Source organism: Cyclopterus lumpus, chromosome 22, assembly GCF_009769545.1.
Source record: "Cyclopterus lumpus isolate fCycLum1 chromosome 22, fCycLum1.pri, whole genome shotgun sequence".
In the NCBI taxonomy this organism is placed as follows: Eukaryota; Metazoa; Chordata; class Actinopteri; order Perciformes; family Cyclopteridae; genus Cyclopterus; species Cyclopterus lumpus.
The window spans coordinates 6,729,698-6,749,087 of NC_046987.1; the positions used below are offsets into that span (position 1 = coordinate 6,729,698).

Below are 19,390 nucleotides of genomic sequence, written 5' to 3' on the forward strand. Positions count from 1 at the left end.
CTGCCTTCTATTTACCGGACGGATGGTAACACTTAAGAAGTGGTATCAATTCTCTTATTTAACCATTTAAAAGGTGCAGTGTGTGATGATTCTACGCCATCTAGTGGTAAAGTTGCAGATTGCAACCGACTGAAACTTCCCCCTGGATGCCAAGCTTGTAGGGAGCCGCAGCGAAAACATGAAATTAGTGTCTAGTTTTGTCCATTCTGGGCTACTGTAGAAAACAACACGGCTGGTTCCGTGAAGACGACTCGCTCTGCGGGTCGATCTAAACGGCTCATTGTACAATTCTTATTCTTATCAATATATATAATTTCGCACGTTAATAACTGTATTATTACAAAATAGGATTCGTCACAATCTGACAACCCAAACACTGTTCCAATTAAAAGTCACACAATTATGTATTAACCTTTAAAAAGCCTTCAGTTACTTAGTGTAAAGAAATTCTGCACATATTAAGCTTTGAACTGAACCAAGATAAAAGCTGAGTGAAAGATGTAGAAAAACATGCAGTACAGGACAAGAAAAGGGAAGGGACAAAGGTATTTACGCCTAGTTCAAAACAATCATTGTGAGTGATTTCCTTGGTAAATTGTCTCTTTAATCTATCCACACAAGAACATCTTTTAAAAAGCCTCTTCTCTCATCCCAGGCACCGCTGCGTGTGGAACACACCTACGCAAGAAACGTCGGTGCTGTTTTCTCCACAGAGCCTAAAGATTTCATGCAGCTCTCTACTTTCATTCCAGGAAGCGGCCTTTTAGGGAGTATTTCTTTTTTTCTCAAATGTGTCGTGGAACTCCTCATTAGCCTGATGACGGATGGGAGGAGCACGGTCGTGATACCTTTAAGGAGTGTTTGAAAACCCCTCTTCAAAGCTGCCCTCCGAGCCTCTGGCCGACAGAACCGATGTGCCCATCCGGGGGCGATAAAGACTGAACTGGATCCCGTTGAATCCCGTTCTGATGCACGACGGCGACCGAACCGTCTCAATGCGAAAGAGCAGATGGAGATTTGAGCCACTCGTCGATGACCTTCTCTGATTGCTCGTTCCACTTCATCAGCTCTACCGTGATTTCATAATTCGGCGTGACAATACAAGTGCTGAGAAGAAGAAGCTGGCGTATCGGTCGAAAAAAAAAAGTTCCGTTCCGTGACCGCTCCGCTTGTGACTGTGGACCCGCTGCCACTCACTTGGAGGTGACCCACCTGACCCGCCACGTCGTCTGAACCTCCTCGCCACGAACAGCTGCCGTGTATATCCCTCAGGAGTGGCTGGAGAGCTTAAAGGGGAGTGAATATTGGACAGAAACACGGCTCCACATTAATATTTACTCCGTGCAATAGTCAACTTTGTAAGCTGATAATATGCAACACAGCAGCTCGGCACGATACTCCCAAGTGGCCCAAAAGAGAAAATAATTGCAGCCTTGCCATGTTTGTGCAGTACTGCTGCAATCGAAGTGTTCAGCAATCTGATTTTTCGACTGCATCGATGTGTGTGCTGCTCAGTGGTCACGGTGGAGAACAGCCAAGAAACAAGTGCCAACCCGTCTAGTTTACTTTCTTACTGAGCGACATTCGGCCACTCTGCTTTGGCTCACACTTTGGTATTTCCAAACGGTGTTTTTAAACCAGTTTAATTGTCTCTCTTTCAGGAAATGGCGCGCCTCCAGGAGCAGCAGCGCAAAGCACAAGGTACCTAGCCGAGGGGACCAGGGTGCACGAAGCCTCATCGGCCTCAAAAAGATGAACATGCAATAATCACTTTACATCTCGGTTTTCAGTTCAAACCTCCCCCGAGCCGCTTTTCTTTTTCTCTTTTTTTTTGTGGATTAATTCATCTGCTTTAGTTAAATAAAAAATGTCTCTACGCACAATGTGAACTTTCGACACGTCTGCTGTCTCGCAGCTTGTTCAGTGACCCACGGTTATTCAAATGTATCGTAAACAAGAATGTGAGGCATTTCATCTCGGGGACTATTTGCATTAAATGCCTCACGGGCTGATCGCCACTGTTAAAGATGGCGCTGGAAGTACAGCCCGACATGAATGCTCTTGATTAGGACTGAAGATGCGCACGTCCACCTTTTGGCTTCTCATTTTGAGTCTTTTCCATCAAGCCATTCTGACGAAAGCCTTCAGAGTCTTTCGTCGTGGCTCCTTTTGATAATGGCAATAAGTAAGCAGGTCAACAAGTCCGCACATTAATTTGGAGAAAATTCCCCTTGGATTTTTGATTACCGGCGAGCACAATGACTCTCCCTCCTGAATTGAGAAGCACTAAATGGAAGCCGCCAGGAGATTGCTGCATCTTCCCTCTTTTAGACCTCATCATGCGGCATTTGAGATTTGATCATGAAATTTTAATCGACTCACTTAAGCGCTCAGGTGGGTATCGGGCCCGGCACTGAGCTGTCTCGAATCCCATCTTTCTAATAGACCTTTGTCTGTAAGACAATTCATCTCTCGGAGGCACAGAGCTCTCAAAGAGTCCCACAGAGCTCCGTTCCAGGTCTCGTCCGTTTGTTCCCATACAAGCTCATACACACTGTTATGACAGTGGCCATACACAGTAAAAGTATATCTTTTTTTTGTTATTAACACATTTTAAACAGATTGCACTTTTTACCTTTTAGTTATGGCCTTTTTAGTTTACTTTGGAACTGGAGATATAACTATTTCACTGTATTGCCAAGCACTTTTATTGATTACAATTCTTCTGCTGCAGAAACTTTTGTCAGGATGGCAACTTTCTCAAAGTCCTCTCCACTGTTCTTGAAATGCAGCGTATTGGCAATTTTTGATATCGACATTCTTCAAATATGCACCTTTATTTTTAATGGGAAGAAGATGAGGACAGACTTGCTAAATTCAAATGTTGGAACACAAACTTGTACTGATTCTGTCTTTTTACTTTTTTACTGAATAATCTTGAATTTGTCTTTTTTGGCCACATATTCTTTCTTTTAGGTACAGATTTTTAAAGATAAGCCTATAGTGGGTTTCTACATGTAAATCTATTCTATTTTCATAAATAATTTCTTTGTCTGACCTATCAAACATCAACATAAAGGACATCTCCAATATATGCGTTAGTATTTGTGTCAGAAAATGGCCTAGTAGGTTGAAATGTATTGACAACTTTATATGCACAGCCCATTTGTGTTTGATTTATATTTTTAAAGGTTTTTATCATAATTGTATTTGAACTTCACCCAAGGCTGATTTCCATTATAGGACAGCATATTGAAGAACAAGTTATAACGCCAACATTGTGAAGAAAAACAAAAGGGACATCAGAAACGAAGGGGACATCAGAGAGGTCATCAATAATATAAAATAGAGAAAGCTCTTTTTGCAATGTATTCATCAGAAATGATCCAGCTTCAAGGTCAGTAATAAGGGATGTTTACGCTTTTCATTTTTTTTGTATCTGTCAATCAAACACCCTTTAGGCTTATAAGAGTCAAGAAAATACATGACAATATATGACAAACGTATATTTAGAGCTTAATGACTTCATGGTTGGGTTTCAGCCGACAGACTCAGCAGGAAGCCACTCAATCCATCTCTGCTGACAAACGGCCATCAATAATAAAATGAATGCGAAACGGGGAGTTGATTTCTTCTGTCGGCATCGGGCGAAGATCCTCACGGCAGCCAGATGTTGGAGAGGAGTTGGTCTCGGGCAGACTTAAAGTTGTGTAAGAGTCTCGCTGAGTATCAAAGAACAGCATTTTCCACGGCACGCCAACCCTTACATTCATGTCAGAAGGGTTCTTTGAGACCGGCTTGCTCCGGTTTCATACTTTGGACCGATGAATCACACATTTGTGGAATTAAAACCATTTGGACAGAAAATGGCCACTTACTTGCATCCATCGCCCCAAATGCCATCAAAAAGACAACTATGGAGCTGTGAGGACTACGTAGCACATCCCCAAGCATGAATGTGGAGAACAAAAAGAGTACTTTGAAATGAGTGTAAGCATCTTGTGGACTTGATTTAATGGGTGTCAAAGATGAAAAGCAAAGTGTGCCCGTCGTGAGACTTGTGGTGAGCTGATGAATACAGTATAAACCCTGAAGCAGAGACAGACTAAGAGAATGCAAGAAATAAAAGACCTCAAGCTGATCCTTTGGGGAACCCTGCTCCTCTTATTGTCTGCCAGGGGATTACTGCATGATGAATTTTCATTTTGATCAGAAAAGGTTGTACAGTAGGCCACGGGAAAGATAGAAGCGGAAGCAAATTACGCCGGCGCACTTAATGCCGAGCCAATAATTCTGCCACGGGTGCAAAAATGCCGTGCTAAGATATGAAAGGATTAAAACAGAAGTTCCACCTAAATTCACCCACACAACTGGTTATCGTTCCCAAACTGAATAGTTGCGGGAAAAATGCAAAGTTCTCCTCACCTGCTTCCTGCGGGGCGGAAGTTCAGTTTCAGTGGCCTCCCTCTGCTAGATGATCCCTGTTCATCCTGACAACCACTTTATTCAGAGGCAAGAACAACACCAGGGGGTCAGCGGGACCAAGAAGGGTCAAGAATATATGGCAGAATTCTGCAGAAACTGGCCCACACACTGGTTGACCACAAGATATATTTTGAATAGCAGATAAACAGGCCGAGAGTTCGATATGTAAAGCACAACCCCAGAGAAGTGAGCTTTGAACAAAATAATGCCAGGGAACAAAAACTCACTTTGAAGCGTTCACACAAGGTTTTCCAAGCCTCCAACAAATTAAAGCTGCAAGCGAGAGATGGAGCTTCAAAAATGACTGATTGATGGTCGGACATATGGAGGCCTGTTTCTGTCAGCACAGTCGAGCTGAAACCACACGCCAGAAGGATCCATAGAGGTTCTCCTGTGTTTTGACTGTATAATAATATGCAAAGAGGTATATGGAGACATTAGTACTGCCTGGTAATCATAATGGTGCGTTCACACCAAACGCGTTGCGAATATTCGCGTCAGTTTACTCGCACGACAAGTTGTGTTCATTCGCGTCTTTCGCAACCATTCGCAAAAAGGGGGCGTGGCTTATCTCCGTGGCAGCAGCAGCAGCCAGGCGGGCGGAGTGTCTCGACGCTGATTGGCTTTCGCAACTTCACGAGTTGCGAAAATGTTCGCCAAAGTTTAAATATTTCAACTCTGGCGAAAGTTTCGCAAACGCGCCATTTACGTCATTCGCGCAGCCCGGCGAAATTCGCAAACCATTCGCGTCTGTGCATTGACTTTGCATGGGATCTACTTGTACGAAAAATTCGCAACGCGTTTGGTGATTCATTCAATTAAACCACTTGTGAATTTTAAATGGAGAGTTTTTTGGGGCTAATATGTGTAACCGCTTTGTCAACAAGAGTTGGATGAGAGGTTTTGATACCATCCTCATGTGCACTAAACATGAGGCTACACAGACAGCTACTGGTTAGCTTAGCTTAGCATAGAGACTGGAAACAGGTGAAAGCAGCTCGCCCGGCTCTATAGAATCAATCAATCAATCAAACTTTTATTTCAGACTCAAGATCCAGATAGTACAAAACATTAAATAGAATAAAATACATACAAAGGAAGTAGATGGAAATCGGCTTCAGAGTTTAATGGGGGGAAAGCTCTAAAAATAGCGGTCAAGCTGAATGTGTGTTACCAGAGGAACCTTCATTTCTTTTTTGAAGATTAGTCAAGTTTGAGCACTTTAAAACACTATTAAGGCCACTACACAGTGAGTTAAAAAAGGCCTTTTCTCATAGTGAGCATTAATGGACACATTAGTTTTCTTCGGCATATTGATGAGCTGCTGTATTCAATCATTCTATTAAGTTGAGCTACATAAATTTATCTTTTTCTTGCCTCCTTTCACACCGAGGCTGTCTTTTTTTTTGTTTTTTTTGTACCTTCTCGGAGCTCTTGCTCTGCCTCTGGAAGTGTTTATCCGACTAAAACTCAAGGCTGCAGACTGAAATCCACAGGGACTTCTATAGCTGCCAACAATAAGTTGGTGGGGGAGCAATTTAGCCTGAAATCCCGCAACAGCGTTCACGCGCCATCTCATCAGATTCTCGCGGAGGGATATCGAGACACCGAAGTTTGAGAGCGAGAGCGTCGCGTCGCAAACAGTCCCACCTTCTCCAGTCCTCTGACGATACGTCTTCATGCTCTGCGGGGACATCATCATCGTTATGACACACAGGGCCCTAATCCTGATCATTTAAAAAAAATAAAATGCCGAGCAGAAGTCTGTCACAGATTACCGATTTGCAATCATACAAAGTAAAACCAGCTCTCAGGTGCTGTGTGCACTTCGGCGTTGGAGAGACTCTATTTATAACCTCTATGGCTCCTGACAGAGTGATGGTTATTGGAAGGGATATAAGCCTGTCTCCACCGCACTGGCACTGAGTTTTGTATCTCGGTGGTGTTTTATTAATTTTGTTATGCCAGGGCAGAATCCAAGACAAAGTGTACTAAATGTTTGTGACACAGCCAGCCACACATGTCTGCCTACATAAATCATATATAAATATACATAACTATAATATATATGTATTTATAGCCGTGATTCATGCGGATTTAAACGGCGCACTGAGCTGGGCATGTGTAAGTAAGTGAACGGGTTAATGTCCTGTGGTTTGGCCGTGGGTTTGACGCAGAAACGGTTAAGAGGACAGGCAGCAGGTGGAGAGACATGCAGACCGACGAGCAGCAGCGGAGGAGCCACGCGCGCTGAGCCACCACTGCCCGACACTTATTGGCAACATTCTTTTAATTACAGGATTTAGGCACCGTTATATATATTTTTATATATATAGAGAGAAGAAGAAAAGAGAAGAAAAAAAAAGATAGAGCTTCCCGATATGGTTTCTCCGCCTGCCTCTGTCGTCGAGCGGGACGCCGGTGAATAACTAGCCCGCCGCGGTCCCCCGCCGGGCGGCCGACTTGAGGAACTCTGGTCGAAGTCAGCGGACAAGAGGACCAGCGGGTTTGTGTTTGATGGGAAATGAATGTGACCGGGAAGCAGCAACCTGAGCTGACCGAGCGACCCGCCAGCCTTTCGGTTACAACTTCGGCAAGTACAAAAAAAACCCCAAAAAAAACCACGTTCACGGGGATGGAATATTGCAGCAACTTGGATTCCCGGTGCGGTTAGCCCCGTTCCCGTGAGAGGTGGAGAGGGGCAGGTGCGCAGAACAAGCGCGCCGTTTCATCTGAAGAGAAACCCGACTGTTTAGTGTTCCGTTGCTTTTGCAATACGTGTTGTCGGCGAGAGGGCTTTGATATGAAACTCTTCCGCGCACACTTTGCGAGCATCGCCACATTTCGGCAATTATTGAGCAAAGTTGGGCGCTCGTGCGCGTACCAGACGTCTAACTTTGACCATTACGGGTCCACAGTAAAACGTTACTCCTGCACGCAAATGCCGTCGAACAACCAGGGGCGAGAACGACCGGTGCGCGCGTGGCTGACACGTTAAGAAACTCATTTCATTTTAAACACTGCTTTTATTATTTAACATGACGTGTGTGTGCCGAATTCCCCGGAGCACCCTGCTCATCGACCACAGTCCTTCAGTGCGAGACGTGTCACGTGACCGACAAGCGCGTAACCGGATATGTAAGTGCGGGCTGGCGTGACGTTTCTTGGTTGATTTGTCTCATAGCTGGTTTGACAGGTCACACCAGGCGTGCAGGCGTATATATATATATATATATATATATATATATATATATATATATATATATATATATATATATATATATATATATATATATATATATATATAGCCTGTAATCAGCATCCAGTTTGAGTGAATGCCAGATTAATGCATGCCTGGCTGGTTGAGCATCAATTATATCATGGCTGTTAGCCTGTTACCATTATGTTCTTTTGTCAGACACAGACGTGCATGGAGCTGAGCTTCCTTTCCTAAAGGCTTCATATTTAATTGGGCTTTGTGGTTTTGGCTACTTGAACATGAAAATAAATAATGTTCTTTTTTTTCTTTTCTTTCAACAGCCGTTCATACTCTCTGAGTGGGCTGCTAAAAGCCAAACAAACGGCGCTGATTAAATATTGCATTATGTCTCAAATTGGGTAAACATAATATATTTGAGTTGTTACTACATTATGATACTTTTTCCTAATCTTCCAGTTTTAATCTTTTCATTATATAAAAACATTATTATTTTTTTTTTCATGGAAAAGTTGAGAATTGATGCTCTCATCCTCTTCGTGGCTAAACATGAGACACCGTTTCATTTGCTGTGTGGTAGCCGGTCTGTTAATGCCTCCACTAGACACATGGCACCTTTCATTTCCTCGGTCCCTGGGGTCCCTTCTTTGTGGAGCACTTTCCAGTCACCAAGCATTCGCTTCTAAAACCGGATACCTGAGCCTCGAGGGACACAAGTCTGCAGCTTAATTCTGCCGATAGTGTGCCCAATTTTCACACAGTTCCCTCTCTCCACTTACCCCGCAAACGCAGTAATGCCTGCAACGCTCTCGCTCCATCGTACATATTTCTGATCACCTTTCAGGTTAACGCGCAGACTTGATTGTGCTTCAACAGGAAGTGAACTCAAGCCCTCAAACAGTTCATCGGAAGCGCTCGCAAGAAGTCATCAAATCGAATTTGGTCAACCTAAAACGTCTCCTTTAAAAGAAAATCTTGCATTTTGACTTTTTGCAAAAAACGTGCCGATGCACTAATCGGAGGCTTGTGTTGAAGGCCTGTTTTGGTGTTTGAAGGTTGTTTCATCAGTCAGATACAGTAGACGGTCCAAATAGAGCAGGACGATGTGTCCTCAGTTAGCGTGAGTCTGGTTGTGTGTTTGGAGTGCACTATGAACATTTCTGTTGTATATCCAATACAAAGTGTGTGTGTGTGTGTGTGTGTTCTTGGTAACAACTAGCTGGTTTCAATCTGGTTTATTTACCATATTGGCTGAATAAAAGTCAGAGCGAGCTTTCTTTCTTGCCAACATCTGGAGCTGACTGCACCAGCTGTCAGCAAGTACGAACTTGGTAACGATATGAAAATGACATTTCAAAATGTTTCACCCAATTCCGACTTTTCATTTAGTTTGGTGGGTAAAAAAATAACTTTGGCTACTTTTCGTACCGTTTGGGCGTCGTCCACTGACACAAAGTTCGATTGTATTCTTCCTCATGCGAGTAGTTGATCTGAAAGCCCGTTCAGCTCAGCAAACTCAGCTCGACGAGCGGTGAGCGATAACCTTTTTTCCCATTCCGTGTATTTCTTTGTCATAAATGCAAGATTGTAAAAGCTTACATCTGTTCATATGAACGGTTTATCTAATAGACTTGTTTTATCTCATTTTATGGCTTCTATTTAACCATTTTCATGAATGCAACTGCAGATTTGTGTGTGTGTGTGTGTGTGTGTGTCTGAAATGAATATTCAAAATGATGCTACTCTGAGAAGATTAGGAGGGTTGCACTATAGACCTCAGTAGGGCTTATCGTCGGTCCAATCTGGCAACACTGGATTCAACAACCCTTTTTCATTATTTAGTGATGAGCCGTACGTTAAAATATTGTGTTCGTGCAAGTTTGATTTTTGGATGCAACTCAAGCTTATTGAAACATTTGTTTCCTATAGTTTGGTGCGGGGATGACGTATTTTTGTCAGCCAAACAGGAAGTTACCATCGCACTGGTTCTCTCGACAAAAAGCCCAATGGGTTTTTTCCATTGGACTTTGGATTATTGGAGAAAACAAACTCTGCTGCAAACACAAGTTTATGATACTTGCACGTTTTTTGTTCAACAAGACAATCTTACAAATTTTGTAAGCATGAATGCAATCGACAGAAGTAAAAAGCTAATGTTGGCAGCAAGACGTGACGACGGTAACCACCTAGTTCAAGACGCGTAAAAGCGCCAAAACTCAAGGAAGGGACCTATTTTATATCGTAGAACAAAACGTTAAAATCTCTTCAACTTGGCTTCCACCACAGACCTTATTTCAGGCATCTAAACCAAAAAAAGACTATTGACGAAGTAACCAAAAGTGAAAAAATGCTGACTCATTTCGGGATTTTTGGTCTCATTCCTGCAGCACTCTATTTAACAATTTATCAAATGCAATCTGCCTGAGAAGTAAGCGTGACAACTTCCACTGAGCAAATATGCATAACCATACTGACACTAAAATGCTCACAATGATGGATAACTATTCTCTCGCTGCCTTGCAGGATTGCACTGGCTGTTGGTGTAATTCTTTTATTGGTCAATATAACCAAGGGAACAAGCGGAAAGGACAACCCGGAACTGGGATCACTAGAAATGGGATTAAATACAGTAATGCAGTGTGATTATCGGACAATTAAACCTGTGTCCCTTTCTCAAGGCGGGATAAAATAACATGCATGTCATATACAATTATCAAACCCCCCTGTGGTCACACGGCTGACGGACCCGCAGAGGCATAATTATACCCCAGTGGAGTGTGAAAGTCAACGCTTTTGTATTCAGGAAGTCAATCATATTTTAACCCAATCACTTCTGCTGGAGCATGAACATGATTTCCCTTTTTATAACTTTTTCATTTTACCGGAGACACTCAGGTAATTGGAAATGAGACAAAACAATCAGACCTTATTATTGTCAAATATATAATACATGTCAGTTTCCTAAAAACATTTTTTTTTAAAGTGTATGAACAATATTCAATTTTAGTCCCCATCATTGGAGTCAGTCCTTCAAAAATGAACGGTGTAATTTAATGACCCTAGATTAAGAAACACGTTTGACTCCTCCAAGCCTTTCCTCCTTTTGCTATATTAAATGTTTCTGCACACAAAACGTTATATATAGACATCATTTCCTGTCAGATGGCTGCACAGTTTCACTTTTGAAGATGTGAACTAATGACAGGAACTCGAGGAGCCCGCGAGAGTTGTGGAAGACTAATTTTATGTGGAAGACTAATTTATGATGTAACACTGGAGTCTGCCCTTTGGCCGAATGGGCCAAAGGGCAGACTCCATGAATTAGTCTTTTTTTAAAGCTTATAATTAGTCCCTGTAGGAAGTGCAAAGCTACATATATAATACAGTATTATGCACGCTCATTTTTCACAAGTCAACCAACTACAAAAGCAGGCTGTAATTAAAGCTTTAATTAGGTGGCGTTTTCATTTTTTAAAGTGTCGAGAGGATATGTTGTCATAAATCCTGATGCGTCGAGACAAGTTGCGCTGTCACTGCTCAAAACCGTTCTTGAAATGTTTCCCCAGTAAATAAAAGGAAAGTCGTCCTCTGCATTATTAATACCCACAGCGTTTCATTAGCGTTCTTATTTAGATTCGAGGCAGGGAATTTATGCATCTTAATGTCCCCGTTCATTTCCAAGTTAGATTCAAAGAAATCTACCTTGCCCCTTCACCAGCCAGTAGTGGCTTTTCTGCGCTTAAAAAAAAAAAAAAAAAAAAATGGCAATGGTTTATTTTTTCGTCCTTGAAATGGGAATAAACGAATGTGGGAAATATTCACAGATTGTCCCAGATTGGTTCCTCAAAAACCTACAGTCGCCCCAAATGACTTCTCCCACAGTGCCAGCACAAGAACACCCAATCGTGCATAACTCCCGACTGTTACTGCATTGATGATGATTGTGTGTGTCTGTGTTTGTATTGTTTGTATCATAGCGACGGGGGACAGACGCATGCATTACACTCTAATATAAAAAAAGAAAGAAAAAGGTACTGTTTCAGACTAGTTTTTAACCTCGCCTACTAATTTCCTTCATCTTGTCCCTTGCGCTCGCACAACCACGAGCGGTAATCTCTCACGGATTTTGGGGGGTATTTGCCGCGATCATGAAGCCTGCCGCGCTGCTATTTGAGCGGCACGGCTCTCTCCGAGGCGAGCCTATTCAAACAATGAATATATACAGTGGAGAGGAAATGCATCAAGTGGCTTTGATTTCCCACGGAGGCACTCCGGGGGAAAGATTGAAGCGGGATGATTTGTGTGAGCTCTGTGCACACAAGTCCCTTCCAGGATATTGACACACAGCGCGGTTCTGCACACAGTGGCTTGACTGATACATGTGATCTACAGTATGTATAAGATATTTTATTGGTGGGGCAATTTCACCCAGGATTTGGGTCATAGAAAACATCAAACAATCACGTTTGCCATGAAGCAGGGGCATAAATAGAGTGTGGTTGCATTGGGGCTCGTGGGATGGGGGGGGGGGGGGGGGGCAGAGAGCGAGCAGGCCCTCCAAACGCGTGTTGAGTGAAGAGCTGACTATTGCGATTAAGTCAGATTAGTGTCTCAGAAATACGACTGTGCTGTTGCTATATGTGCCCTCCAAAAGGGAAACCCATCTGAGTCATGTTTCAAATTGTTGTTTGTTAAAGTCAATATACATTTATTAAAATGATTCGCTTATTCTACGTGAACTATAAATAATACATGTTGACGTTGAGTCTCTATCTGGTCACGTGACAAGACAGATTAGATGGATGATAACTGATAGCTTCCTCTTCGAACCTCTCTCCTTTTCCATTACAATAGCACGAGTAACTGCAAAAGGGACTGAAAAAACCAACATATTGTTGATATAATAAATCTCTCATGGTGTGCGTATGCCCTTCAGTACTAGTAACTAGTCGCGTGCACCCAGTACCCATCATCATGGTGTGCACTGGGGCCAGTCGAAACTACCTCGCTCCACTGCCACAGATACTTTATTACACACCAAATTGCTTTCCTGCAAATCCCTCGTTCAGATTTTCATATCGTTCAGGAAGGTATTGGGGCCCAATGACTTTGAGAAAACATTTAATTTGTTATTATTGGAGGAAATTATAACTTTGACATCATTATTTAAGCTATAAATTATATAGCTTATACTTTATTATATACTAAGTTGATCCACTTATTTATGGTTGGTCTATCATCCTTAAGCCATTAACCACTGACAGCACCCTCGACATGTATCTATCAGCGAAGACCGCAGATCACCAAGGTCCAATATTCTAAAATGAATATGGATTTTCGTCTTAATAATTGCCTCCAGCACATAGCGGACACTTCTCCAAGACGGAGCCACAGAGGGACAATTCCAGAGAATGTGAAAGTGGTTTCCGTCTGGACCTCCAGCAGGCAGTCTGATTAGAGGCGTTAGTCTTTGGCGCTGGAGTGCAGAGGAATCGAGTCGCATTCCTTTGGCTGAGTTCTCTCCAGGAGGGGAGGACTTGTTATTAACCATTGTTATCTGCAGACCCTGTCCCATTATTCCAGTGTTCTTGTTGAATTACACTCTGCTTTCCATCTTGCTTTAATTCAATTTAAATAAGGAGTATGGTCTCTTTTTAGGTCTTACTTATTGGTAGTGTTTTTATGGCCTTTTTGTAAAATATGTAGGTTTTTCTTTCACATTGTGGTGTCGTCGTTTGGGTTGATTTGTAAATACCAAAGTGGTCCTGATTCTCTAGCGAAAAGTTGTCCTTTGGGTCCTGAAAACCCGTACGTTGAATGATAAGTGTGCAATATGCCATCTTGGTCTCCTACAACATTACATTCCCACACAACTAAACTGCCCTCTCAATTACCTTTCGAGGGAATCATATTTTCTTTCAGTCGCTACTGTGAGCAGTTTGGGACACACGGTTAACGTTGTAAATTGAAGCAAATCAAAAACAATCTACGAAACTACTTTGTTAGGTTGAGGCAACAACACATGGTTTGGTTTAGAAGAACACTAGAATTTGAACAAAATGCAAAACAAGTACTAGTTTATGCAACAAAAGTACCTTTTTTTAGGTTAGGTTTAGGCAACGGAAGTACTTGGTTATGTTTAGGCTACAAAGTACTTGATTCAGACGGGACATGGACAGCAGTCTCCTGTGTGAAAGCTCTGTGTTTTTGTGTTTTGTGTTTTTGGACCCTAGCTTCTCCATATGTGGACTCGTGCAGCCTCATTTAAAACGTATTTGTGATGCGTCAAAAAGAAAAGTAATCCATGACCAATACGCCCCCTCTCGAAGTGTAATTCCCAATGCCGTTTCTCAAAATATTAAATATGTGACAGGGCTTGGCACACAGTGAGACAAACCATTTTAAGATTTCAGTCCTGCCCTTCCATCGGAGCCTTTTTAATCATTTAATCCCGTATCTTTAGGGAGCTAGTATTCAAAGTGTTATATGATATGAATATATATTATTACATTCAAAGCTTTTAAGGAGGTTTTTGAATGAAGCTTTGAAAGTCTGTCGTCTAATGACGCCATCACCCTAAAAAAGATCTGGATCCAAAATCTTCAATTTGCATGAATTGATTAAATGAGTTCTTCTTTTTTAATATTTTTTTTTATGAAGGACCAGTGTAAAGGATTTTGGGGGATATATTGGTAGAAATTCATATTTGCATTGGTGTATAATCACCTGTAACTAATAATTATTGTGTTTTCTTGAGCTTGGAATCTTGGAGTCCTTCATGTTGCACCGCCATGTTTCTACAGTAGCCCAGAATGGACAAACCAAACGCTGGCTCTAGCGAGGGCCTTTCGTTGTCTGTTACCTGAAGGCCACCGTAATTCTTCACCACTAGATGCCACTAAATAGCTTTCATCAGTGCCTACCTTTTGTGTACGGTAACGCAAACAGTTCTTGAGCTCCATAGACGGTCGGTCGAGCGCGTTTTCAATCTTCGTTGAGAGAGTACACCATTTTTTTATGAAAAACATTCCCAAAAGTCTAATACAATTTGTTGGCATCTCAGGTTTGAGCATATATTTTCACAAACTTGTGTTCTAATTGTCAGTCTGCTCATGCAGATCTTGGGACCGCTCTAGTTGCTGAACCAAACTCATCCGTCTCCACGGTGAACAGTCTGATGTTCTACACAGAACAGCGACCCAGGGTTGACCCTTCCTGTCTGGAGATTTGCAAACATGTGGGTAAAATAAGTTCCTCGAAGTTCCACAGGAAAATCTGAAGAAGAAAGTCTGTCCATAAACCAGCTGTTTTCTTTGTCTGATGTGTGGGCATATACTGTCACATCAGCCTATACATTTCTATGGTGACAGCACATTTATTTTCTATTAAATATTCAAGTTTATAAACTGAGCGGCGCTATCCATGGTGCTGAAAAGAGGTGCTTTGATTCTGGCATGTTATATTAGCGTTAAACCTTTAGTTTTGTTGTGTATGATCGAATCCCCCATGTGTCATGAGGACAGAGCGAGGGAAGAGAGTGAATGGTCACTACTGGATCAATTAAATTAAAAGAAATACATTATATTTCATAAAGTTGGTTGTGTTACTAGATTACTGCAGTCCAATTCATCACATACGCCTCCCCACCAGTCTGACTGCATCAAAGATGCAGCTAAGTCTTGTGTATTACTATTAAAAGGAGCGACTGCGATACCTCTGATCCATTTGTTTACTTCCTATTTGAACGAATGTCAGGTGACACTTTGATTATTTTGCAGCGTGGTACTCCCTGGCATTTTCCAGCTTATTACATGTAAGTTTAGTTTTCATAAAACTATGATCGACTTGAGACTGCAAACAAACAGGAACATGGTCAGAATGAATTTGGTTTTATATGTAAAAAAAAATCATTGAGCATTTCAAAATCTAAAGTAAATAGGACCAATAAGCGCGTGTTATACCCACATGGCATCCCCCATATGTCTCCACGCACAAAGAAATTTGTCCTTTTCGAAGACATGGGAAAGTTGTAGGTTAGTTATCACCGCCGCTCTCGCAACACTTTTGCATTTATAAAATGCCATTCTGAAGGTGGAGATCTCAGATGGTCTGGTATCGGTAGACTAGATTCAGATGACCAATACAAAGTAGGATCAACGTATAAATGATGTCACTATCGTATCATTCAGGCTTTATTGGTTCCCCGGAAATTCGCAAGCTATACCCAGCAGTATGTAAAGAAAGATATATTTCTATATACTCACATTAAAGTAGCTGCAACATTAAAGCGCACTAATGTATCACGATAATAAAGTATATATTACTGGTTGGTCAAAGCAAGATGTTGTTTTCTTGTACATTCCAAAAGGCTTCATTTGCATATTAAAATCACTACAATCTTCCTCCTACCTGATTTTCGTTTCATGTCTTTTTCACTCCTCTAGAGTTTGCAGATGTTAACTTTAATGGTATATGAATATCTTAATTAACATAGAGAATTAATTTAATCTATGATGACTTTAAAGAAAAAGTCCTTCTGTTCAGAGACATTTTCCCAATAGAGCAGAAACCTGCAGATGGAACCTTTCCAAAGGCTCTGCTTGAACTTTGACCCCGGTGTTCGTCTGTGCGTGTTGACTGCTCCATCGACTGCTGCAGGTTTACCCAGCATGCCTGAGTCATGAGCTCCCGCTGTTTTCAAAAACACAGTGCAGACATGCTGATGCATTGATTACTATCATCTGTAAATTAGATTACTGTTGACTTTCCTCTCATACAACTTAATAAAAACTGGATATTAGCAGCGTGGTAAAGCCATGTTTGGCAAAATTACCAGAAGCTGATTTGTGCTCATTAGTGCAGCTGCATCTATGGGCAGTTGTTTTTATTAACCTTTTTAACTTTGAAAGCTGCCAGGCAACATCGCCTATTGGTGCACACACAAGAGGTAAACCTTTGACACGATTTGACACAATTTCTAAAACGCGCATGTTTGCAATTTTCTTTTTTTTAAATGTGCGTGTTGGCAAAAAAATGCTAAATACATGTGCTTGCACTTTTGCTGTGGAGGCCAGGCCTGTCTGCATATTTACTATTGCAACTACATGATAAAATGCTCCTTATCCATCTATTTATGATAGTTGTTCTTAATACAGAACATATTTTGTGATCTATCTATCTATCTAGTCTATCCTATCCTATCCATCTATCTATCTATCTATCTAGTCTATCCTATCCTATCCTATCTATCTGGGAGGCCTAGATGTGACTTATGTCCGATCAAAAGCAGTTAACTTTGACTCGGCAACAAGCTGTTTCAGCATTTAGGGGAATATAGACCTAAAAAACATATGAAATCAAGACCCTTCACTTTATTGCAACATGCGGCGGTTGTCTGGTTATGGAGGTCTTTGCAAGCGGACGCCTGTTAAATGATTTCAGTCATAAGAAATGAAGCTCTAGCGTAAGATTAGTCGGAAGACCATACTCTTGCATGCCTAAACCCGTAATGTGTTTCTGATACGTCTGCCAAACACCTCTCACGCATGCTCACTCATTATTTACTTGCTTATTATTGTTCGGGGCCGTCAATCACAACATCAGCTGGTCTCCTCCTATCAACTTGCTGCCGTCTCTTTTTAAATATGACTGCCTCTCTACCTTCCGTTCATTCATGTTGCTGATCCATCTGCTTCTACACCTCATCAATCTCTCAGCCTCATCAGCACCAGGTCTGGACTCCACGGGGGGATTTATCTTGCTGCTGATCGGGGCAGACGGCCCTCAATTACATACTCCCTGTAGAGTCCAAGTGCCAACGACTCATCATTTATCATCACATATCATCTGTTAATAAATTAACACTTATCTTTTCTTTATCTGACTGGTTTCTCCTGATTGAAATACTATTGAACATCACTCTGTAATTTAGTTGTTCAGAAAGGCTGGTCCTTTAGTTTTTTTCCGCTGCATCCGTGTACACAGAGGAGGCGTCCCAGTTACGGCCTCATTGACATCACTTTGCCGTTTTAAATTGGAAAACGTTGTTCGCTGTGGCTCATCAACTTAAACCCTTTAACAACTTTAAGTGAAACGTTTGGCTGTTGTTGCCTTGAAAATCCCTCTAGTGTCTTGGTTCGTTGTGCAACAGCACCAACAACAGAGTTGGGGCGAACGAATGCAATATTTAATAGTTTATATACGTTTCATACAGAGGCAAGAGAAAAATCCAAAGTGAAGGTAGCCGGTTTGATGAAAGTGGTCCTCGAAGTTTCAATAATCTCCATAAAATACTCAAATTGAATGCATATCAAATTAATAGTTACCCATCGGAATCTCCAGTGTTGGGAGAAAGTACTTTGACGTGTGTCAGACACATTTAATCAACATTTAATGCTTTATGCTGCTCGTCTCATTTACAGATTGTCGCTACACGTTGTGAACATTAATTAGGCGGCCACTAAAACAATACCTGCCCTCTTAGGCAAAAGCTCTGAATCTAATCTTCTGTGTTTAGTTATGTATAATGGTAGTTGGCTGCGAATGAAGTCGGGTTGAGGCCCCTGGGGAGCCAGTGGAGCTTGTGCAGGACTGGAGTGGTGTGGTCTCTGTTGTGGGAGAGGAGACGAGCAGCTGATTTCTGGATGTATTGTAGTTTGTGGATGTGCCGTACAGGATGCCGTTGCAGTAATCTAGTCGAGAGCTGATGAAGGCGAGGATGAGTGTTTCTGAAGAGGAGAGGGATGGGCGTAGACGGGCGGGTTTTTTAAGATGAAAGAATGTGTTTTTTGTGATGTGCTTGACGTTCAAAGGAGAGGGTTGGATCAAAGATGACAACAAGGTTACAGATGTGTGAGGAAGCAGGAACAGAGGGGCCATCGGTGCAGAGGGAGAAGTTGTGGGGTGCGATTTGTTGAGTGATTTGGGGCCGATGAAGAGGATTTCAGATTCGTTGCTGTTGAGTTTGAGAAAGTTGGCTTGTATCAAGGTCTTTATAACACAGGAGCTGATGAAAGTGTCTTGTTTGTTCCAGCTGTTGAAATGCTTTAGCTCAGAAAGGAAGAAAAATACAGACACACACACACACACACACACACACACACACACACACACACACACACACACACACATACACACACATGTTGATGATGCTGCAGACCTGCCAGTGCTTTATTTCCAGTAAACGTTGAAACTAAAATGTCCCTTGCAAAAAAAAAACAACCGCATTCTGGTAAAAATGATCCACTGAGTAAACACTATGATTTTCTCCCACTTCAAGTGTGCCAAGCAATGTGAAATCTACTCTGATGCACTTCTTTCAACTCTGAAAGGTGTACTTTACCCTCTCCCACTGGAGCCACAACTGTGATGCCTCGGTACAAACGCTGTAAACAGTTGAGAAGACGATGGAGACGGTTTGCAGCCGCCGTCTCGCACAATTTCGAGGCGCGATTGTCTCAAGAAAAGACGAGAAGTCTCTTGAACCTTGTCTGTTGCAACCCGACGGGAAGAAAACACTAAGGTTTGCTCAGGCAGAGAGGCAGATACACTAAAATCTGGCCATCTGCACACAATGTAAATTACAGCGTGGAGGCCAGCCGTCCGTGTTAACTATATTCTATCTGTCAACCACGGTCCCTGTAAACTCGTAGATATTAAAGCGCTCTGCTGTACATGCCTTTTTATTTT

The 19,390-nt window shown here is 42.0% G+C and overlaps 1 protein-coding gene across 3 annotated transcripts in view; it reads left to right on the forward strand.

Moving 5' to 3' along the window:
* The first annotated feature begins 6,714 nt into the window (after positions 1–6,714).
* The window catches only part of sntg2 (syntrophin, gamma 2), a 64,961-nt gene continuing 52,285 nt past the window's right edge, over positions 6,715–19,390 (forward strand). For all 3 annotated transcript variants that reach the window (XM_034563405.1, XM_034563406.1, XM_034563407.1), the window contains exon 1: positions 6,715–7,078. In XM_034563405.1, coding sequence (XP_034419296.1) covers positions 7,010–7,078 — 69 coding nt within the window. In that variant the 5' untranslated portion in view covers positions 6,715–7,009. The remainder of the gene's footprint in view (positions 7,079–19,390) is intronic.